This window comes from Gambusia affinis, linkage group LG07, assembly GCF_019740435.1.
Source record: "Gambusia affinis linkage group LG07, SWU_Gaff_1.0, whole genome shotgun sequence".
Lineage (NCBI taxonomy): Eukaryota > Metazoa > Chordata > Actinopteri > Cyprinodontiformes > Poeciliidae > Gambusia > Gambusia affinis.
In genome coordinates this window covers 11,005,305-11,028,755 of record NC_057874.1, presented here as the reverse complement: position 1 = coordinate 11,028,755, position 23,451 = coordinate 11,005,305, and the positions used below count along the sequence as shown (strand labels likewise).

The 23,451-nt window shown below is 38.2% G+C and overlaps 2 protein-coding genes across 8 annotated transcripts; one reads left to right on the top strand and one right to left on the bottom strand.

Moving 5' to 3' along the window:
• Positions 1-466: 466 nt before the first annotated feature.
• LOC122834633 (protein polybromo-1-like) lies at positions 467-16,699 on the bottom strand. Of its 7 annotated transcripts, XM_044123226.1 has the most exons (30): positions 16,568-16,699; positions 11,349-11,495; positions 11,105-11,202; positions 10,871-11,018; positions 10,645-10,794; positions 10,176-10,292; positions 10,016-10,084; positions 9,813-9,911; positions 9,650-9,735; positions 9,479-9,564; positions 9,164-9,380; positions 8,728-8,869; positions 8,214-8,308; positions 7,853-8,132; positions 7,565-7,670; positions 6,841-7,480; positions 6,550-6,761; positions 6,295-6,474; positions 5,547-5,704; positions 5,202-5,453; positions 4,983-5,128; positions 4,476-4,633; positions 4,192-4,375; positions 3,679-3,880; positions 3,384-3,585; positions 3,054-3,206; positions 2,517-2,666; positions 2,053-2,105; positions 1,080-1,290; positions 467-874 (listed from the first exon to the last, which is right to left on the bottom strand). In XM_044123226.1, exons 2-30 carry the CDS (start codon positions 11,484-11,486, stop codon positions 711-713), a joined length of 4,896 nt encoding a protein of 1,631 aa, XP_043979161.1. In that variant the 5' UTR covers positions 11,487-11,495; positions 16,568-16,699; the 3' UTR covers positions 467-710. The 7 variants fall into 7 exon arrangements, with proteins under 7 accessions (XP_043979161.1, XP_043979160.1, XP_043979162.1 ...); XM_044123225.1 differs by having other exon boundaries at positions 7,853-8,308; XM_044123227.1 differs by having other exon boundaries at positions 3,138-3,206; positions 7,853-8,308.
• Positions 16,262-22,391, top strand: wdr77 (WD repeat domain 77). Its single transcript, XM_044123234.1, has 11 exons — positions 16,262-16,347; positions 18,444-18,581; positions 18,789-18,974; positions 19,065-19,206; positions 20,344-20,393; positions 20,593-20,663; positions 21,213-21,270; positions 21,374-21,445; positions 21,555-21,663; positions 21,754-21,822; positions 21,905-22,391. The coding sequence occupies exons 2-11, from the start codon at positions 18,473-18,475 to the stop codon at positions 22,041-22,043; spliced, it is 1,005 nt and encodes a 334-aa protein (XP_043979169.1). The 5' UTR covers positions 16,262-16,347; positions 18,444-18,472; the 3' UTR covers positions 22,044-22,391.
• The last annotated feature ends 1,060 nt before the right edge of the window (positions 22,392-23,451 follow it).

Genomic DNA, 23,451 nt, shown 5'->3' with positions numbered 1-23,451 from the left:
TTAAAGAATACAAAATTAGTTTAGAAAACATGATGTATTTTGTATTAGCTTTGTGCTGTTTCTTGCTAAGTCAAATTAGAAAGAAGATTTTGTATTTAGTGGTTTACCTCAGTCCAGAACATGGCAATAATACAGTGTTTTTAAACCTTCAATGGAATTTTCACGTTACAGAGGCCTTTGAGAGCACTTACCTCTCCTTTGCTTATAGTACCCAGTTCTGCTTACTAATTTGATGATTTAAAAGTGTCTAATCACACTTAGGTTGTGAGGCAGTAAACCCAGTGAAAGTATTTTGACCTTTATAGCCTGAAACTACCCTAATACACATAAAAAATTAAGTAATTCATGTAAAAGTGATAGAAAATAAAGCTGACTTGGTCACAGACATCAATACTGATAATTATATTCAGCAGAAATAATAATACTTGTACTATTTAATTTACTAGTGTTATAAATTAAAATCCAGTCTGAACTCCTCACAATTTTATTGTGAAATTATGACATGATAACCTTCATCACAGATGAACAGTATTCATGATATACTTTGAATGAAATGAAATACAAAATGAAAAACAAAAAGGCAGCTTCAACATGGAAGGCATATGTTATGAACACAAACAACTTCTTTTTATAACAACAAAGATTTTTAGTGAGCTTAAACCTCCTTCTCTTAAACAGTTTTAGGAACAGAGGCTCACAATATCCACATGCTACTGGTTGTGCATCTGACGAATGTTAAGGGTGTCGCGCATCATCAGGTCACGAAGCCGCCAAAGTGCATCTGCCATGGTCTTATGGGCCCCCTTGCTCTTCAACCAGTGGGAAGGTAGTCTGCTTTCTTGCTCTTTTGTCATGCGCACATCTTGTTTTTTTACTGAAAACGCAGGAAAAAACTGAAATTACTTTACTGACCCATCACAAAATATGAAAAAGAAATATTAATCCAATTAGAGGCCAAACATTAAAATCAAAATGTTCATATGCGTGCAGTGTGTATAGGAAGATATCACATGAAGGCTTTCGTCATCACTACTAAATGTATTTTTAAACATCGACGATTAAAATGTTTTAAAAAGTACCTGTGAGTGCATGGTCCCATTTGCTGACAGTGGAAGATTCTGCATTGAGGCCCTCAATGTATCTGAGGTAGGCCTCTGAGTGCAGCAGCCGCTGAGATTTGGCAGGGGGAGACACAAACACTGGAGTGGAGGGCTGGTGGAGAGCTGGCTGGCCCAGATGGCTTTGTCCTGGGTATGGAGGAGGAGCCTGCTGTCCTGAGCCCAAACCCACCTGATGAAAACAATCTTTATTTTTTAGATTCAGATTAATTCACAAACATCAAATGAAACATGTGCACTGTGCCTTGCAAAAACACTCATATTCCTTGAATATGAATAATACATTTTGTTACATCACAACCACAAACCTCAATGCATTTTATTTGGTTTTTATGAGACAGAAAAACACAGAATTATAAAGTGGAAGGAAAGTAATACTTGGTTTTCAATGTTTTCTTATGAAGAAAAATTTGGAAATTAAAGCTGCACAACATATTGATTCACAATCTTCTAGGTTTGCTGTATTACTCTTGTAAAGAACTGTTTGGATGCAATTATTAGTTGGATATTTCAAGTTATATTTGTGCATGCCTACACTGCATGTGGCCAGTTGGATGGTCTGTAACTGTGTAACTGCCTCTGATGTACATTTTAGTGGCTAAGTTGCTAAAGTTCACACAATACAGTGGGGAATTTGCAATGATGAAATAGAAAGAAATTAGTCAAAACAATGTTTGTTCATTTGAAGCGATACCGTCATCGCAATATTCAGCAACAGTTTCGAAACTACATGTTTTCCTAATGTCATGCAGCCTGTATCAAAAGTACATGACAGCAACAACTTACAAGAATAAACATGTAAGTAGCTTGGTAAACGGTATAATATAAAATGCACACTACTCTTACTACCACCTCCTAAAAGCAGATGTACACCAGAAGTTTTAAAAATATAGTTTTTTTTATTGGTTTTCAATTATTATTACAAAATGATTACCTGTGATCCATGCATGTTTCCTGCTGCTGATCCAATTCCCAGGCCGTTAACACCTGTGAGGATGTTCAACACCATAAGCATGATCACACATTGGAGGACACCTATTACTTCTCATACATATTGAAAACACATTATAAATGAACTACGATTGTTTTGATTTGACTTAAAACATAGCAATTCTAATTATTATAATGCCTTGTAGCAGAAATGTGCTACACAAATAAACTCGACCTCATAAGAAGCGATCTTCAGCAGGTGTATATTTTGTTTATCCAGTTAAAACTGTTTATTTTTACCTAAAATAAATAAATGTTGAATAACAACCCAACCTCAAAATGAGGCCGACAAGTCGTCAAAGAGGGAATCTCAGCCTAGTGACACAGGTAGCCCCTCCAGCGACTCAGATTGGTAGACAGGAAGCAACTGCGTGGCAAATGGAGGGGTGGCTATGACGGCACTCTTACCAAAGGACGGCATTCCACGGAACCCAGGCATAACGGGCAGGAGATGTTGGGGAAAGACAGGCATCCCCATGTGATGTGGTGGTATACCAGCCAAACTGACCATGCCTTCAACATGGTCCATCATAGCTGTCCTATATACACCCATCACACCTTCTCAGGAGGGGACAGTGTCAACACAAGACAACAACATGCATCAGTCAAACATGCGCTCCCTACCACGCATGCATTGACAAGCTGATAAGCTGTTAACTTGATGATCAAGCTGTAATGACAACAAAATGCAAACAGAAAAGGAAAACTATGTGAAGCACGTGCATTACAATGAAGCCAGGCAGACACATTGTGAGTGGTGCATATTGCCACTTGTATGTTCCTATACATGAAGTGGTATAATGCTGGAGCCAATGTAAAATTAAATCACAACGCACTGCCATGAGGTTGTAAAGACACAAACAAGCAGGAGATGTTAGCAGTTTGGCTTCTCATTCCCATCTTTTAGGGTACAGTGGGCATCCATCTGCATCCACGAGGGGTTACCTGACACAGGCGTCATGCTGGGATTTAGCATCCCCATGGGGGTTGGGGCAGGCACTACCCCCATCAGTGCCCCTACTGGGGTACCTGCTCTTGGGGACGTCTGATGATGACCCCTCTCGCGCTCCTGTTGTTCAGCAACTTTAGCTGCTCGCTCTGCATAACAAAGAAGGTTCAAAGTCAATGCAAATATGAGTACAGCACCCTGCAAAAGAACTCACAGCAATACATTGAAGTTTTCAGTACTAGTTTGACACAATGTGGAAACGTCTGACGCCCATCAATGCATCTGCAAAATGTCCAAGATTAATAATATAAAGTAGGATTTCTTACCTTCATACTCTGCTTTCCTGGAACTGTCCAGGTTCCTCCACTCTGTGCCAACAAGACGACTCAAATCCCCAAAAGAGAAGTCCGGGTGCTGAGCTTTGATGACCGCTCGCATCTCGCTACTGAACAGGATGTAGCCACTCATGTTGATTTTCCGCTTCGAAGCTTCTTTCTTTGCAAGCCCCTTCATAGATTTAGGAGTCGACTGTAACCAAACATGCAAATACAAGATCTAGCAATGTGCAAGTTTTAAGGACAATCAATCAAACACTATTCAATCAAATACAGTCTCCCTGACCTGTGGAGGGGTGTATGACATCATGTCCATGTCACTATTCATAGAGGATTGCATCTGAGGAAGGGAATGATCCCCCAGGTCCCCATCATCATCCCCAAGATCTTCCAGCTCTTCATCGGTCATATCAGCAAACTTAGCTTCAAGTTCCTCAATTTTCCTGTCCAGCAGAGGAGATGGTTCTTTCTGGGGAACTATCAGCTTCCTGAAGACGGAAAACAAACAAAACTCACTTCATCAGTCTGACATACCTTTCATAACTCACTTTTCCTTCTTCAAGCTTATAATGTGTTTTTTTTTAATTAGAGTACACATCTACAAGTTCTGACTTCATAAAAAAAGAGAATAAACACAAATAACACCAAATACATATAGAAAAATGTATGTCACCTTGGCAGTAAAGCTCAATCTAACTGTTCTGGACAGGAGTTTCACACTTACTTGTCATTAAGTAAACATCTTGTCACTTCTTTTTGCCTGAAATATCAATTTAAATGTTTAATAGCAGCTATTTACCTGAAATAGTAGATTTCATCTTCTACCACCTTCCCAGAGAGGGAAAAACGCTTAAGACCCTTGAACTTCTTCATTTGCTTTTCACTCTCGATGTAGCGACTCTCACAGAGAAGAACATTTTCTTCAGGCACTTCAGTGGGCCGACAAGACAAGTATTCTTTGAACGATGCCACAACGCACTTTCCTGTGTAATCAAAAGTTATTTAATGGCTCTAATCATCTTTGCTTTAGTGGTTGTCGGACATTACATGTTGATTAGAATTCTTTGCACATTAAAAGGGTACCTATGATGCAGGTCATAGGACAGGTCTCCTCCAAGTTGCTTAAGAACATTTCCTTCTTGTAGAACATCTTAGTCGGTTCGTGCTCCGTCTCTTCAGGATGGATAAAGATGGGACCAAAGAAGTAGCCTGCTTCATCTCGCATCCACATTTTCTCAATTCTGGAAATAAAAAAAGTGACCTTTTGAGACGTTTCTGTCAGATGGCTTCCTTTTAAAGGATTTTTTTTTCATTCTACAAGTATGGGCAATAATCAGGTTAATTTCTGTCAATTCCTGATACCAAGGTGACCGAGTATATTTTCACAAAGGGACAGGTTGTTTTTAGTAGCTTTTCTTCTTTATATATATGAAAACAGCATTTTCTATTTGCTAAGATTATCTCCCTTAACAGAGCAAAACCTTTTTTGCGACACTGTATCAGCAACAACTGAACCCTTTTAACTATAAAGCTTATTCTGACTTTGCTGAGAGAAACGCCATCCTTATTTTTTAATTATTTTTACTCTACCTGCCCACTCGGTGGCGCACCAGTCCATGAGAAGCAATGTAAACACAGTCTCCCACTTTCAGCCACAGGTTGTTGTAACAGAGTTGCTCATAGTACTGACAGCCTGGTTCTCCGTTGGTCACATCCAGTGGAACATCCTCCCTCTCCTGTGAACATTAAATGGTTCTGATGTAAAAATAAGCTAATCATTTTCACCTAAACGACAAAGCGGCTACTTACTTTGTCTATAATACCAGCAGTCATTTTGCTTTCTTCTACAATCTCTGCTGGCTTGTCATCTTGTTTAGTGACAAACATAGAAGCGACTCGGACCACCGGCAGGGGGACGTCTCTGGGAACAAATCGAACCGAGCTGAGCGGCATGGCCCACATCTTGATCTTTTTAAAGGACTTTGACTTGGCAGAGTAGCGAGACTCGCAGACGTAGACATCCTCCTGCCTGAATCCTTCTGGGGAAAGCTTGAAGTACTCCTTAAATGACAAGCATGTTCAGTCAAAACTCAAAAAGACAAAGAAATTCTCAACAAGGTTAATTAAATGCAGATTGACACAGCAAATGTATACCTTCACAAACATGACCACACATTTCCCCAGAATTTTGCTGATAGGAGCTTTGTTATAATAATCGCTCTTGAAAACTTCTTTCTCCAAGAATTTTCTTGTTGCTAGATGAAATGTTTCATTTGGCCTGTAGAACCAGCAGCCGTACAGCCACTTCTCCCCTGTGTGTTTCAGAGGTTGGAAAGAGAGGCCTAGATCAGCTTTAAACATGTTAAAACAAGGATTTAAGAAACAGTGCATGAAACTGTATATTGCCAAGGATATTAAGATAAAGAAACTCCACTCAAAATTATAGATTTTAATTTTGAGCTTTCCCAGACTTTGCGGCTAATACAGCTTCGACTCTTCTGGGAAGGCTTTCCACAATGTTCAGATATATGTTTATAGGATTTTTTTTTAATTTAGAAGTGTAATCTTTCGGAAATTTTGAAAATTCCTCCATACGTGATGAGATTATCAGTCTTTTTGTGTTTACATTTGCTTTTACTTTTTTATGAATCCCTGAAGATTAGGAGACAAATGTTAAGTAGTTTGAATCAATGCATAACATTTAACAGTATATTAGGTATTTCACTCAGGCAGTAACTGCGATTTTGCACAGGTTGATATTGCAATGACAATTGCAATTTAAAATAATATTTTACACCATATTGCCAATACTTTTCACAATACAGTGAAAAAGCAAAGATAAAACCAAAAACCTGATAACATTAAGATTAGCTTTTATGTTTTATAATACGATGAGACTTGCCCGTATCATCTTCCCAAAGGCGTTCAATGTAAATGATATGTGGCTGGAGGTTAGGCTCTGCAGGCTCCACATAAACATAATCTCCCACATGGTACATGCTGTCCTTGAAGCTGCAGTCCTGACTGTACGTACGCTGAACCTGCCAGGAGCCTCCAACAGTGCCGTCTCTTTTCTCTGCCTCTGTGGAAAAAAAAAGTTTAAATTAAAACAGCAAAATAGTGATACTGAAGAACCGGATGATGTTTCAGTGGATACCTCTTTTCTCCTCTTCTCTCTTAATTTTGTCCTCCTCAATCTCTTTGGGAAGCTTTTCCTTCTTTTCCTTTTCCACATCGCTGTGCAAATGCTTCGAAGTGTAGCTGAGGGCAGGGGACATCAGGATCTCTCCATTTTTACACAGCTCATCTCTGATACGAACCAAAAACTGCTGCAGTTCCACTGCATCCTCAAAGATCTCTGAGTCAGTCCTGTAATGAATGCATGGTATAAAACTAGCTTTGGGTTTCCTTTAAAACACAAATTAGTGGACTTGCAACAATACCTGACCTATTCAATCGTCTGGCCTTTTCCAGAACTTCAAACATGTGGTCCTGAAATACATCCAACCTCTTGTAGCGGCCCCTTTCCACATTTTTCCTGACAATATCGAAATTGAGCGCTGGCTTCTCTGGGTTGGTGGGATCTGCAGCAGGAATCTCTGCAAGAGAATCACTGTAACAACGTCCTTCATCGTCTTGGTGACCGAGCACAGAGACGAAGAGACTCCGGATGAGTTCCTGGATGAGTCGGGGCACATCGGGAACGTGATTGTCCTCTCCACCTTCCAGTTCCCGCCTCGTCTCCAATAGCACCTTGTGCAGCAGCAGAGCGTCGCGGTAAATTAAAGACTCAGGCTCGTTGTAGGTGCACGCATTGTTGAACATGAGCACCAGGTCTTCGACCAGCGCGTCCACGTCCTGGTACTTGTTAGCCAGCATGTGGCTCTTGATCTTCTCCATGTCTACAGGCTTCTTGATGGCGATGTAGTAATCGGGCAGCTCAGCACGAGATGGAAGCCGCAGGAAGATCGTGCTGAGGCGACGGCCTCGCTTATCCGTGTAGTTCTTTACGGCTTCATAAAGCTCATTTAGTTTCTGCTGCAAGGGGGTCAGGTACTTGGACTTTTTCAGAGAGAGGCTGCTCTTTCCTGGAATAAAAGCAGATGGGTGTGAATATTTAATCAAATGTAAAAGCAATGGGTTACTTCTTGCCAAAAGACAGAAAGACATACTTATTTTTAACTTTGGAGACATAATATCATCATCATCCGTTGCTGGCCCAAGATCTCTGCGTCTGTCTTCCATGATCTTCTCAAGAATGGCTGCGTCATTGTAGACCTACACAAACAACAGAGAAAGGAGTCTGTGGTGTGGACTGCACTGTAGTGGTATTTTTTTTAACAATGCTTATGAGAACAGAAAATAAATTAGCTCTTAGTACTTTGTCATTTTTAAAAATAGGAACCAACTAAGACTACTGAAAGAGAAACAATAGAAGATAGATACAAGCTAAATGTTACCTGGGAGCCTTCTTCATTATAATGCCTGGCATTGCGGAACATCAGCTTCATATCCTCCACCATTGCATCCTCAGTCATGTACTTTTCTGAGCGGATGTTGTAGTCTATGGTCCTGAGGTCCATTGGATCCAGGATAACTTTGTAGTAATCAGGGTAGTCCTTCTTAGATGGCTTCACCATGAAGAGGTCACAGAGTCTCCGGCCAGTCCCGGACTCTCTGGCTTCAGTAACAGAGGCTAGTAGAGCTTTCATTCGATTTTTCTTTGTGTTTTTCTTGTGGCTGGAAACCAAAAAAGACAACAGACAGGTTAGTTCCACAAAAAATGGGTGCAGGGTTGAATGTTTTAGAACCAAAGTGAACCTTTTTCTTTTTGTGCTGCTGGTGTCGGACGTGGCCGAGGAGAGCATGCTGTCGCCATCATCATCTGTTCTTTGCAAAAGCTCCTTTCTCTTCATCTAGTGGGGAAACATATTGAGATACACTGACTTGTAAAAAAATATTCATGCTCTTTGATCCTTTTCACATCTTGTCGCATTACAACGTCAAATTTCATTGACATTTATTGGGGTTTGATAAGACAGACAAAGTATTTGTGACGCGGAAGGAAAACAATAATGTTTCTAATCAACTGTTTTGACTAGATACATTGTGAAAGGTTTCTGAATGACTGTCGTAGCGCCCCTGCCACAGGGCTCAGCATGTTTTCTGGGGAAACCCGGGACAAGTTCATGGGATATTAATACTTTTGTAAAGGCACTGTTTGAATTCATTTGATATAATACAATTTTGAAACAAAAATTTAGGTAATACAATTGAAAATGGAGATCATCTGAGACATCTGAATGAAAACCATTAGTAACAAAGCTGAACTGACCTGCTGGATGTGCTGAAGCTTGAGCGCACGTTTGTAGATGGAGGAGTGGGGAACGTTGTAGCGTTTGGCATTCTCAAACATCAGCATTAGATCAGAGTCAATATGCTCAACACTCTCGTATTCATTGTTCTTCATCTTGTTCCTGCAAATAAATAAGGGCACTCGCATATGTGGCAAAGAAATAATGTAGTGTATGTGGTGACAAAGAAAAATATAAGACAACAAATTAGTTGCACAAACTACAGAACAGTGAGAAGGGTAAAGTCTAGGTATATAAATATTTTTCTATAGTCTTATTTTCTTTCTCTATACCTATTCAGATCTGGGAAATACAGAGATCAAATTGAAGACTTTTCCAGGCTGTGTCAAGCCCATTTCCATGACATATGTACAGACACACAGACATGAAAACAGATCGGTATCAGTTTTGTCATACTTGATGTGATGCAGGCAGACCGGCTGATTGATCTGCTGGTAATAATCGGGGTAGTCTTTCCTAGAGGGCAGCTGTAGGAAGGGCTCAGAAATCAGCTGGCCCTGACTGTTCCTGGCTCCCCGAACAGCTTCATAAAGCTGGAAGATGGGGTTGCTCATGTCAATGTTCGAAGTCATACTCTCTGCTTCAGATTCACCCTCATCATAGTGGACGGTCCCTGATAAATGTAGGAAGATAACAAAATATATGTCCATTACAATGCTACTACAGCAGCTTGTAGTAGCATCACGTCAATCTGATCAGATAAATAGATACCAGAAAGGATACCCTCCTCATCACTTTCATACTGAAGAGCCATAGTGATAGCTGAGAGCCGGTCTCCCTGGACAGACCTTTTATTTCTATAAAAGAAAGAAAAAAATTTAACTGATGAACTCAATCAAGAAAGTAACACCAACATGATTTCAAGAGTTGATACTTTACTACCTGATGCGAATACTGGACTTGATTGGCTCTCCATGTTCCATCTCGGACTTCTTTTGTGCAAAAACCTTTTTAATAGTGTTAGCATCCTGCATCCCAATAGCAGATTACAGCTGGTTATGTCAAATGCCAGCAGCAGCATGCAAGTTACAGGTTAAAGACTTACCTTAAAAACCTGTGAACCAGGCTCATTGTAGGTTTTGGCGTTCTTCACCAGCAGGTCCACATCTTTAGCCATGGCGCTGACACATCGATAATTGCCCAGCTAAGATAAATATTAGATATGTTTTTGGTGTTGTTAGTTGATAAATCAAGTAAGACATCCAATAAACACATAGCACTGAAATTATTAGCTCTCTATAAGTGTACCTGGATTTTCTGAGCGATGAGTTTCAGATCTATTGGTTCTTTAATTACAGCATAGTAGTCTGGATATTGCTAAATAGAAAAGAGAGAACAGCAAATCAAACCAAGTTTAGACATTTTAATGTCTTCTTCCTGTCAAAAACGTTTGTTTTTTTTCTTATACCATTTTGGATGGAAGCTTCTGGAAGAGCTCACTGACCAGGCGACCACTTGGCTCAGTATAGGACACAACAGCGTCAAGGAGCTGCTCCAGAACTTCTTTCAAACAAGCTGATGCACTCTGATTACAACAATTAAGCCCAGAAATTAAAAACAACATACAGTTTGAAAACATATATATGACAAAACATTACTACCACTGACATTTCCATATTTTGTCACATTAAAAACACAAGTTTTAATGTTTTGTTTTTTTTATTGGAGTACTGCGTGATATGAAGTTTTGCTTTCAGATCAGCGAAGCAAAAGTATTTGAGTCTCTCTCCCAGGCTGCTTTATGCCTCCTGTGGTATGATTTACCTAAAAGGCACTCATGTTTTTTTCTCACTTATCGGACCATCTTGATAATTAGTGGGCTGCACATAAACCTGTTTAAAAAGATGTATAGTAATAATCAAATCCTTAAGTGTCACCTCATCTTCAGTGGAACCTCCGGGGTTTTCTTGTGCATTGTATCCATCTTCATCATCATCTTCATATTCACCCCTTTGAATAAACTCATTCTTCGTCCGGAGGTAGAGGTCCCACAGCTTGCAGGCTGCTTTGTACTCAGGACTATCAGTCTGTTTACATTAAAAGAGAATTTAGTTTCACGACTCTGCCCACTAGCAGTATTAGTCACTTCATGGGAATTCACACCTTATAATAAGTCTTTGCATTGTTGAACAGAAGCTGGAAGTCACTGGTTAGCTGATCGACATCATCGTACTCCTCCATCTTTAATTTCTGCTGGATCTTCATCATGTCAATGGGCTGAGACACCACATGGTAATAGTCTGGCTGATTCCTGAGTCAAAAAGGTGACATTTGCTCTGTCCAGTCTTCTTACCTAAATAACATTGTAAAAGTTTTAATAGGTAACTTTGTCCTCACCTTCGTTTGGGTGCTCTGATGAACAGCTCACACAGCATCCGGCCGTGGTCATCCTTGTAATCTCTGATTGTGTTGTACAGCTCGTGGCATACAGCAATCTGAAAAGGCAACATTTAAAACACTGAAAATTATCAGCACCCTTCATCATAATAACCCTCCTTCCTTAAAACTGTGTTGTACAACAATTTTCAAAGTATAAAAAAAAAAAAAAAAAAGAAACAGCGACTGAAATGTGTAAAATTACAGGATCCACAGTCGGAATGTTTGAGGTCCTTCTCCTCTTTCTCCCAATTGAAGACACTAACGAAGTCTGGCTATGGTCAAAATCTCCTCCACTCACACTGCTAGAAGGGGACGTCGCCCGTCTCCTTTTCAAGGCCATGACGAACCCCTGAGAACACAAGGGTCAGTCAAGTAACAAATAGACACAAAATCCACTCTAAAATGATTATTCTGACAAATGAAACAAGCTCAACTCATATTAATGTCACCGAGTGTAGACAGTGCACAAGCTGAAAGCATTTTTTTGTATAAAAATGAACTTGCCAGCATGCCCTGAGATGAACTGGCAACCTATCCAGGGTGTACCCCACCTCTCGCCCATTGACCGCTGGAGCAAGGCACCAGCACCTTCGCGATCCCACCAGGGATGACCATGTATGTTAATGGATGGATGGATGGATTTGCCAGTAAACTGTAATAACTGCAAGCAAGAGCTTAGAAGAAGTTCTTGACCCCCTCATAGATTTCTATTTTTGCTTTTTGATGCAAAGCCATTGAACGACGTTCAAATAAATTATTTCATGAGCAAGCTAATGACTCATCCATGTGCACAAATGAATCCAGAACAGCCTATAAAGCACTGCAGGCCTCGCTTGGCAGCTAGTCAGTGTTCACAATTAAAAATGATTACAGCTAAGATGCCTGGAAATTACTGATGAAACCACAAGTTCTGCTCTCTCTATTTTGTGTTTTTAAGCTTAATGTGGACTTGGGTTACACAGCTGGATTATGATTCAATACACACCAGAAAAACCACCTCTGATTGGCTGCAAAGAATTAAATGCAGCCTTTGACATCACATAGATCAAACTTAAATCTATTTGAGATGATGTGGCCATCCACACTACCATCCACAGAGGCTAAATTAAAACAAAGATAGAAGAGTGGACCATAATTCCTCCACTGAAATGGAAAAGACACATTGTTAGTTATCAGATACGGCTGGATAGAAACTATTGTTAAAAGTTTTTAGGCTTTAAGGACAATTACTTTGTCACATGGGGTCAAGTGGCTTTGTTCTTAATCCATTATTAGAACAATGTACGGTAGATTGTTTACTCATTTAACCTTGAACTGATCTTTAAGTTTATTTGGAAATCTCAAACATCTTGTTTTGATAAAACGGCATAAACAGAAAAACAATCTATAAGAGGGTAGATACTTTTTCACACCACTGTAGCACTGGGGTCTCCCCTACAATCACAGAATAATAGACAGACATTTTCTTAAAAATGCACTTTCATTAAAAATGTTGTTTGAAACTTCAAGTAAGTTTCAAACAACATTTTTGGGGCTTTTTTTTTTTTGAAGGCCTTTCAAAGTAGTTTTTTTTATTTTTTTGGGCTTTCCACTCATTTTCAGTCCAACGTGTAATAAAGGTTTTATGTCCTTTCTAAATATGGAAACTGTTGAACAAAGAACTAATTTAAATTTGAACTTAAGAAACTTTGTTACAAGCTGCCAGTCTCAAACATAAAATGCTCCAAAGAAAAAAATTTAAAGACTGCAAGAAAAAAATGGGTGAAATAATCATCAAGTCTCCTTTAAAATATAAAAAAGAAATTACAAGAAAGTCTTTCCTACCCTTTTTATATTAATCAGTAGAATTATTTCCTTTCTTAACAGTTTTGGTTTTTTTTCTCAAATGCAACATATGCTATAAGATGAATATCTTCAAAACGAATGTGCAGGAAAGCAGCAGGGTTACCTGCAACAAATAGTCAGTAACAATGACCCTTGAAAAAGAAAAGCAGAAGATCTTTTGGTGGTAAAAATGTTTTATTAGAAATTAAATTTCAAACCATTTCTTATGGAAATGCAATGGATGCAAGCTGACAAGCACGGTCAGAGGAAAGATGATGCACACATGCAAAAGAGCTCCCACATTAATTTGTACATGTTCCCCAACATCAAGCGGAAAAAAAAAATAAAATCCCCTCAACATCTGGTTTCTTTGTGTGGAAGTTGAAAAAAATTGTTATTGCAGTCACAATAAAAAGAAACGTTAACCAGAACTCAGCTGTGTACAAGAATGAGAAATTCAGAGTTGACAGTAACAGTTTTCTGCAGATCGCAAACCTTTAAAACCTGAGATCAAATTACAAACAATCATAAGAATAAATTTCATTGAAACAAATCAGCCCAAATCAAATCTACATCTGTTGATAATTTTGGACACAACACTGAAGTTAAAAAGAAAAGGAGTGACCTCATCCAACGTTTTGATCACAAGAGTCCAGAGGGGAACACAATGGTTATTTAGTAATTTAGTATTTCGGCCGTTAAAATATCATTTGTGGACATCAAAGGCTTTGAAGGTCTGCACTATCAGTCAAACTTATTATGGGCTTTCATGCATTTTAAATGCAATATCTGACTAAAAACAGCACACACTCAGAAACTGCGATGAGGATTGCAATTCAGTATATTATGCTGCTTTAGTTCAAACCTTAAGAAAGGTTTGACAATATTCAAACCAACTCAGTAGGTTTGAATATTGTGAAAAGAAAAAATATTTTTGTCACTCTTTTTTTCAAAGTTAGACTTTGGTTTTATTGATTCATTAAACACAAAGTGAAAAAGACTATTTCTTGATTATTAATAAATATTATTATTAATTTGATGATTATGGCTTACTTACAATAAAGACCCAAAATACAATCTCTGAAAATTTGAGTACTACAGAAGATCAGTAAAACAAGAGAGATACTATCAACAGAAATGTCAAGCTTCTGAAAAGTATGTGTCATTCTATGCAGTCAATATTTAGTTGGGCCTGCTTTTGCATTAATTATTGCATCAATGCAGCATGGAGGTGATCAGTCTGTGGTTCTGCTGAGAATAGAAATTCACATCGCTTTGATGGCTGTCTTTAAGTCATCTACATCGCTTGTTTTGGTGTCTTTCATCTTCTTTACAATACTACTCCATGGATTCTCTGTGGGAATTTGATTAGCTGGTTTTCTGGCCAATCAAACACAAGAACACCATGGTCATGAAATCAGCTTTTAGTTCCTTTGTCAGTGCAGACCATTGCCAAGTGCTTCTTGAAAATGAAATCAACATGTCCATTCAGGTTCTCAGCAGAAGGAAGCATGAAGTGCTCTGACATTTTCTCTTCGATGGCTCCATTGACTGTGGACTTCAGCAAACACAGTGGACTAATACCAGCAGATGACACTGCATCTCAAATCATGACTGACTACACTTCAACCAATGAGGATTTTGTACCTCTCCATCCTTCCTCCAGACAATGGAATCTTGATTTCAAATGAAAGTAAAGCTTTATTTTCACCTAAAAAGAGAACTTTGGACCACTGAACAAATGGGGTCCAAAGCTATTTTTCTTCTTAGTTCATATGGGACTCTTTTGACATTATCAGGAGTGGCTTGAGATGAGGAAGGCAAAATTTGCAGCCAACGGTTAGGATTTGTCTGTGTGTGGTGCCTCTTAATATGTTGACTCCCGCTTTAGTTCACTCCTTGTGAAGCGCCCACAAATTCTTGCATGGCTTTTGCTTGACAATCTTCTCAAGGCTGCAGTTGTCCTTGTTACACTTTTTTTTTCTACCACACTATTTCTTTCCACTAAACTTTCTATGAATATGCTTGGATACAACACTACGTGAACAGCCAGCTTCTTTAGCAACTATCTTCTCTATGGCTCATCCCCCTTGAGGAGGATGTTTTCTGGACACCTGTCAATGATCAGGAAACCTTTGCTGGAGTTTCGAATTAATTAGCTAGTTAGGATGTGAGACCATGCATCCAATATTTAACTTTTTCATCTATCCATCCATTCATTCATTATCTAACACGCTTATCCTTGCAGGGTCATGAGGGCAGCTGGTGCTTGTCATCAGGAGAGAGGTGGGGTGCATACAGGTTGACAATCCCGTCACGGGGCAACACAGAGTCAGGACAAACTAACATGCACGTACACACTCACGCCTAAAGATAACTTAGAAAGACCAATGAACTCATATTTTTGGACTGTGGCAAGAAGCCAGAGTACCCCAGGAAAAACCCACGCATCCACAGGGAAAACATGCAAATTCCATGCAGAAAGACCCCAGACTGGGATTCGAACCCAAGACCTTCTTGCTTAGCAGACGTAACTTTATATATATATATATATATATATATAATATTCTCATTTTTTTGAGACACTGAATTTTGGGTTTTTGTTACCTGTAAGTCATAATCATCAAAATTATAAGAAATAAAGGCATGGAATAAATCACTATATTTTAATAAATATACATAAGATATAGATTTCTCTATCTGAAATTGTTGACAAAAAATATTGAGCTTTTTCTCAGTTCTCTTAATTTTTTTATGTGTACCTCTATGTGCTACTGGCAAGGCCAAGTCAAGACAAAGGGGTACCAACAATTGTGCCAATGGAAATTTTGTTAAAAGCACTTTTTACTGAATATCAATAAATGTACCATATTCAAAAAGTTTGGCTTTTTCAAAAATTGTCTCCGTCAGATCATGTTGCTGTGCTTTTTTTCTCTCACATCTTTCCCAGGGTTGCTGACACCTTTGTCTGCATCTGCAAGCAGCCTCTTAATATTACATGCACAGGGCCATAAAGCATAGTTATATCTAGTAAAAACTACCATTACCCTATAAAAGCTTGAAATGTATACGCTTGTTGGAATACGTTATACAATGTCAATTAGACAGATTAATGTAATTTTTAATTAGCTCTTCTCTCCTTAATTTCAAAAGAAGAGTAAGACTATCACCATTTAAAATTCAGTTTAAATTCACCTTAAATGACCGACTACAGCAGTGATGTCTGAGGTCTGTCTCTAGGTAACAGCTCCCCCTGCATCCTATAATGTCACGTAGCAGCTGGCTGTGGTCCAGAGTGCCCACATCAGCAGACAGCTAACCCACTGAGCAGCAGCAGCAGGAGCAGCTGTCCGCCAAGTGTCACTCAGCGTGGACAGGTACAGACCTCCAGACAGCAAACGTTAGCTACAATCAACGGCTGGCCTGAAATATCAAACACTTTAGACAAAGGCTGCAGTTGGAACGAGTAACGTTTTAAATAGTAAAAAAAAAAAAGAAAAAAAAGAAAAAAGAAAAAAAGAGCTGCCATTAGATTGTATCGACGACACATAGCGGAAAATCATTCCGCGTAACTCCCTGACATGCCTGCGTCCTTACCTTAGGTGGGTACGATAACAAGACCCACAGAATCCTATGCTGCTAGAAAGCCAATCGCCTATCGATTTTAGACAGGCAGTGAGACCTGTGAAACTAACGGCTATTCTATTCTCGCTTCCGTTGACTTACTTTCAAAATAAAACGATTCAAATAAATTAAGAGGGTTTATCCTAATATTTATCGTCTTATACTTGAAGAACGTCTAAAGGTCCTACACGATTTAATTACATATATATTACAAAACATATTTGTGGTGAGTCAGAAATAAAAAATTATGAAATAAATTGTCACGTTACTGATAACACTATATTCAACTAACTTCCGGTTAGTTCAAGTTTCTCGATCACGTTTACCTCGCCATTAAAATCTATTTGGTTTACATAGATTGTACCTGTCTGCGTCTTTGTTGTTTGTCTAATTAATAACTTGCAGCAAAAGCTAAGTGACTTTTTGGACATTCTTTCAATGTCTTCTGTCTTCTACTTGTGCATCAAAGTTGTCTTATTAAAAAAAATTCTTCTGTCTGAGCAGTAAATTTCTCTTACTACTTTTTCTCCATTTTTAGTCGTCTAATATTGCTTCCTGTTTAGAAACTCCAACACCTCCATCCTTCCTTTCGGTCTATGTCTCAGCTGTACTTGAACACTGATTGGCAACAAGGGTTAAACCTGTATAACATAATCAAATGCAGTGGAGTGGAGTGTTTAAAAGATCGGAGGGTGTATAAGACGGAGAGGAGTGAAATGTATCTCATACATATTTTATTTGATGAGCATGTGCTTGATTGTGATGAGATAATTTCTAGTAAGAATTTATTATTGCATTTTCCTTGTCTCACTTTTGAATAATTATACATGATAGCTGGTGTGTCAAAGCTACACACATTAGTTGTATTTATCGATTTCTTTATTGTTTAGATAATAGTTTCTTAAAGTGTTTATCCTCTTTCTGAATGTTACCATGACTAGCATAAAAACCTCCTCCTTATATATTAAAGTTCTGCAAGTACAGTACATGATATAAGCATTCAATATTCAATAAATCTTTGTTTTAATTGCTTCAGGATCGTCAATATGAATTAAACAACATTTATTTATTATTCCTATTAAAGCATGTATGAACCACAGAAAAATACAAGCTTTTAAATTGTATCATATTACCATCTGTGAGAGAGGGTGTTTACAGGAATATAAATTCTTTAGCAGTGAGGAATGCACAGAGAAGGTTTTTTTTTGTTATGCAAGAATATTTTTATTTTATTTTAAAGCCCCGCAAAATGAAAATATGTTTTACCGAAAAGCTTTTGCTTCACATCTTTATTTTTGGGTAATGTTCTAAATTTAGAATCTAAGGCAGTCAGTCAAAGTTTTTGAGTAAAAAAAAAAAAGTCAAGTTTCATAAATCTGAAATAATTTTAAGACAAACAAATGCAGAAAATCAAGAGTGGATTTCCAGAAATACAGAAATTATTTATCTCAACCTCTTGATTTTTATTTTATTCTGCTTTGCTTTATTTTAATAATCAATTTAAATTAAGAGTAGTTCCCAAATGCATACATTTTGTTATGTTATGTTATTTTATTCGACCAGGAGATGGCAGTACCTTGTAAATAGTTCCAAAAATCCAACAAAAAGAAACGTAGAGGAAGTAGGAAGTTTGTGTTCGCTGGTTTCATATGTCAGGTTTTTCATTCATTTAGAAAACGATCATTTTAAGCTCCATATTTTTATAAAGCAGGGCCGTTATTATCGCTTTAGAACAAACTGATTTATATAGGAGCCTTAAGCAGACCAGAGACAGAAGGAGCGGTGTCTTTATATCGGCGCTAGCTAGCTGCTGCAGAAGCTGCTTTGAAGTAAAAGCATCTCGTTGTAGAGAGTGAAGACTCCAGGGCTGCAGTTTGGATGAAAAGTACAGTGGACACCAACATGATTAAGGAAAACCCGTGGAAGATTCCTCCCAACGCCCCTGCCTGTATGGAGAAGCACCTGTGCGCGGCTCAGTACCGAGCAGGTAAGAAGCAGCTAGCCGGAATCACTGGAGGAAAAAACACGTGGTTTTGCTGGGTCGTCATGTTTACAGTTCGGCAGTTTTGCTTCTTCAATATAAGAAATTATGATTAACTACAATGTGCCAGCAGTTTTCAAGAACATTTGTGTTCGCATAATGTGGAACGGAAAGATCTTTTTCAATATATTTATTGTTCGCTTTGCTCTACAGATGGCACGCTGCTGCTGGGAGCCTCCAGCCTCTCTGGCAGAAACTGGCAAGGATCCGTTTGGATCTACAGCGAACCGGAGCAAGCCCCCAGCGAGGGGTTCTGCAAAGCTGGTGTGCAGACTGAGGCTGGGGTCACAGATCTCCAGTGGGTGGCTGAAAAAGGAGTGGCTGTAGCCTCAGACACGGGTAAGGCCTAATTTCACCGAACCTGGTTGAAAGACAGTGACTTCAGACTGGGATGAAAATTTATTTCTTTTGGTTGTTTGTTCTGTGCAGGTGCCCTGGAGCTCTGGGAACTGGCAGAGGATGAGCGCCTGTTGATGAATCGCTTCACCAAATATGAGCATGACCACATTGTCACCACTGTGAGCCCCATTACTGGAGCGAGCAGTGCTGTCACTGGCAGCATGGACTGCAGGTTAGAGAGTAGCTCACACATAGAGCGATGCATTTAGAGGGAAGCATATGTCACAGATAAATATATAAAGATGTTTATGAGCTTTTAACACTTTGTCATGTAAAAACTTGAACAGATTTTACGTAATAGACCAATACTAAGTGCAGCAAAATTTTGAAATAGAAGTAATCTCTAGAGGTTTTGTTTTTTATAAATTACAAATCAAACATTTGATGTTTGACTTATTTGTATTCAGCTTCATCAATACATTGTATCCCCACCATAACAGCTGAAAAGGTTTTGGGGTATGTCTCAACTAGTTTTGTACCTCTAGAGAAATGATATGGTGATTTGCCTGTTTCTATTTCCAAAATACCTCAGTCATATTTGATGAGAGTTTCTGAATTTCAATTTTCATATCCTACTATATGAAAATCATAGTATATGAGATTTTTAAAGTACACAACTTGATGTTATCCTGTCAGCTGATTTTTTTTCCACACCTGAGCTGTGAATTTCTGCAGTGCCAGAGATTAATGCTGTCTAGCCTGCTATATTAAGTGGAAGGTCATCTGTATGTTAGGTTTGCACTTGTTCTTTAGTCTTCCCATTTTTTCAGCTAATGGTATGAACAGTACCATTAGTCCACAGTTGTCCCTAAGAAGTTCAGTGTTTGGGGTGTTTCGATAAATTAATCATTCTCTAAATTCCTCCTCTACTTCACTCCTGATCTTTCTGATGTGTTCCTTGGTCTTTGTGATTCTGTTTGCTCACTAATGTTCCCTAACAAACCTCTGAGGCCTTCACACACCAGCTGAATTTAGAATGAGTTTAAATTACACACTATTTACAAACTAGGTGACTATGAAGGGGAATTTTGTTGTACTACATTTTATTTAGTGGGAGAAGCAACCTGTACGTCTGAGATTTCAATTATTTGTTATTTGAAAAACAGGTTATCATTTTGGCTCCACTTTAGTCATGGACTATTTTCCCAAGAAATGTATTTGTTTTTTATTTAAAATTTGACTGACCTAAAAAAAGAATGATTATCAGAAAAAGAAACCTTTAATTTGCCTTTTTATCAACTTAACTTTTTTCCTTTCCTCTTTTTTGTGTTTTCTGTACATCCATTGTATTCCTATATCTTTTAAACAGAGTTAAAGTCTGGGACCTCAGTCAGGAAACAGTTGTCACCACCTACAATGGTAAGAGAACATCTAAAAATCCACTTTATCAAAAAAAAAAAAACCCTCAATGCCAAGTTGAAATCAAATAGTTATTTTTATTCAGACAACAAGTTGGCATGGTTGTAGTAAATGTCATCAGCTGTTAAAAAGCGAATTCATTTTGAATGTAGTTTGAATACAACAAATGTCTAGACCTTCTTTATTTTTCTCCTTGCAGTTCACACAGAGCCTGTTAATTGTGTTGCCTGCAGTCCTACAGATGAGTCTCTCTTCGTCTCCTGTGGCCAAGTAGGATTCCTTTCAATGTTGTGGTTTTCATTTATGTGTCGAGGAGAAATCATAGTTATTTAACCCAACCTGCAGATTCTGACACACAAAGGGGGGGAAAAAAACGTCCTGTTAGTTAGTAGATAGTTTTAGTTTGAACTGCGTCGACATACATATTGTTAGTTGTTGGTTGACTGGTCAAATATTGATTCATTTTTTAAAAAATCAAATAAAATCTCAATGTCTGACTTGCCATTCCTGGATCAGATCGGTGATAAATAAGCCAATTCCAGTTTAGTCGGTAGTAAAGCTTCACAGATGAGTTAAACAGCTTTTCATATTTGACAAAATTTGGTTTCCATCAAAAGTTATTTCTTTGTTCAAAATCTGTTTAGTAGGGTGTTTCTTTAGATAAAGAAGATGCTCCTCTAATGCAGAAGACATGTAGGGAAAATTAGATGAAACAAATTATTTTAATTAGTACTAACAGTTTTACTTATTCAACATGAACTAGTGTAAAACTAAACCCTTCAAGTTGAGGAGATTTCAGTGTCGTTTCCTTTCTCTCAGGATGGCCGTGTGTTGATGTGGGACAGGAGGAAGCCAGATAAACCAGCCTCAAGAATAGGTAAGCAGGCTACTGCAGCATGATGTCTTAAACTGGACGACTTTCTTGATACCTCAGCCTTTCAGTGAAAGGTGATACTCTTTACTTTTCTGGTTTGTTGCAGATGTTGAGTTTCCCAGTTGCTCTCCCACTACTGCTGTTTGGCACCCCCACCAGAGAAGCACTATTGCTTTTGGTAAGGTCCATCAGCAGATTGATGACAGACAGAAGCTCAGTTCTCCTTCCCTCCCCCCTTTTTTTTTTTTTTCTTGCTTCTTCTCATTATCGTTCTCGTTTTCTTTCAGGCGATGAGATGGGCAATGTATCTGTCAAAGATTTCCTGGGATCAGAACCGGCACGGGTGAAAAAAATACACAGCCGCAGAGTTAACAGCCTGGCCTTCTCCACAAATAGGTAAAGATTCAATGCGCCAAAATGTACTTTTTGGTGTTTCCTTTCCTGTCTTCTCCTTATAAATCAACAATTTTTTTTCATCCACCCTAGTGTCCCTTTGCTAGCCTCTGTTAGTGACGACTGCTCCCTTGCTGTTATAAACTCTGAACAGCAAGAAATGTGAGTCTTTTCAGTTCACTTAGTAACTCTTGTGTTCTGCATCAGACAATAAACAAGCTGCATTTTTTTCCCCCCCCTACAGATTCAGAGATCGGCGACACCAGGACTTTGCTAAAGGTGTGTGTTGGCTTCATGGTGATTCCAACAGGCTCACGACTGTAGGCTGGGATCACCTCGTGCTTCACCACACCATCAGTCCAAATACCGAGTCCTCATCTTAGACCTACATGGTCACATGTGGCATAGCACAGTGTGTCCAGATGAGTGGTGTCCAACGTCAGTCCTTGGGGGCTGGTGTCCTGCATGTTTTTTTGTTTTTCCCTGACTGAATCAAAACAGCTCGTCTACAGGCCTCTGTAGAGCTTTAACATCCTGGCAGGACACCAGATCATTGATGGTTGAGTGTAACATCTTATTTAGGAGAAGTGAATTGAAACGTCCAACTCGCAGATATGTGCACATTATTTTTTGTGTAAGGATCTTCTCTGTCTGGTCGTACTGGTTCATGTTGTGTAGCATCTCCATATTTGCACCATAGACTTTTACATTAAAGTAAAGCTAAAGCTGTTTTTCTTTTTGTTATTTGTTGAAATGTTCACACTGTAGGTATGTAACTTTTATAAAAATTGGGTTTTTTTTTGGTTTGTTTTTTTACATATTTCTTAAAATATTCCTTAAAACTTCCACTATGTTAAGACAGATAATATGTGAAAAACTTGAGCTCCCCTGCTTCCTTCCTGTTATCATATAGACCTCTGCAGAAGTTCGTCTCTGTCAGAAATGACTAATCAAAGCCAGGAAGAAGGTCTTGGTGTTTCCTTGCATGATAGTCATTGCATAATTGTAATGCAATGACTATAGCTTCTTTTTTTTTAAACATTATTGACAGCTGGTAAAACATCAGTTTTGATCTTCTTTGCTTATGACAACTATTCAGATTTGTATCTGTAATTTCAGCAATGAAAGACCTATTAAGAGTTGTTTGTCCTAAATGAATTGATATATAAATATATTGAAAAATATTTACCGGTATATATATCAATTCAATAGATTTATTGTTAAATATTCCCAAACAGAACAAAAGCAATAAAAACAAAGAAATGTTTATAATTTACACAAAAACATCTCCTTTAAGCTTACTATATACAGTGGTAGTAGTGTAAATGTAACCATATCAATAATTAATCATAGGATAACTATAGTTAGCACAATATTTCTAAAATCAATAAATATAAAAACTAAATGCAACTGGTTACCTAAGTTGACATTCTGCTTTGTTGTGGTGGACTTATGTACATGTAACAGAGGATGGACAGAATGGTTAGTGTGTGTAATTCCAGCTTATACACTTATTTTATACAACATAATTTACATCCAATATTTGAGAGAACATAATTTTTTTATCAAACATATAATTTACATAAATAAAGACGATAATCCATATAAATTTTCATAAAAAAAGATGCACAGTTCCTGGCTTTTTGACTTGTTAGGTCTAAATTGGACTGATTTATCATAACGCATAAAAGACAAAAGAACATACTGCAGGTTCATTGAGCTTGCAACATTATCACCCAAATTTACAATATTATACCCATGTATGCACCACATCATATTTTCTCAAACTTT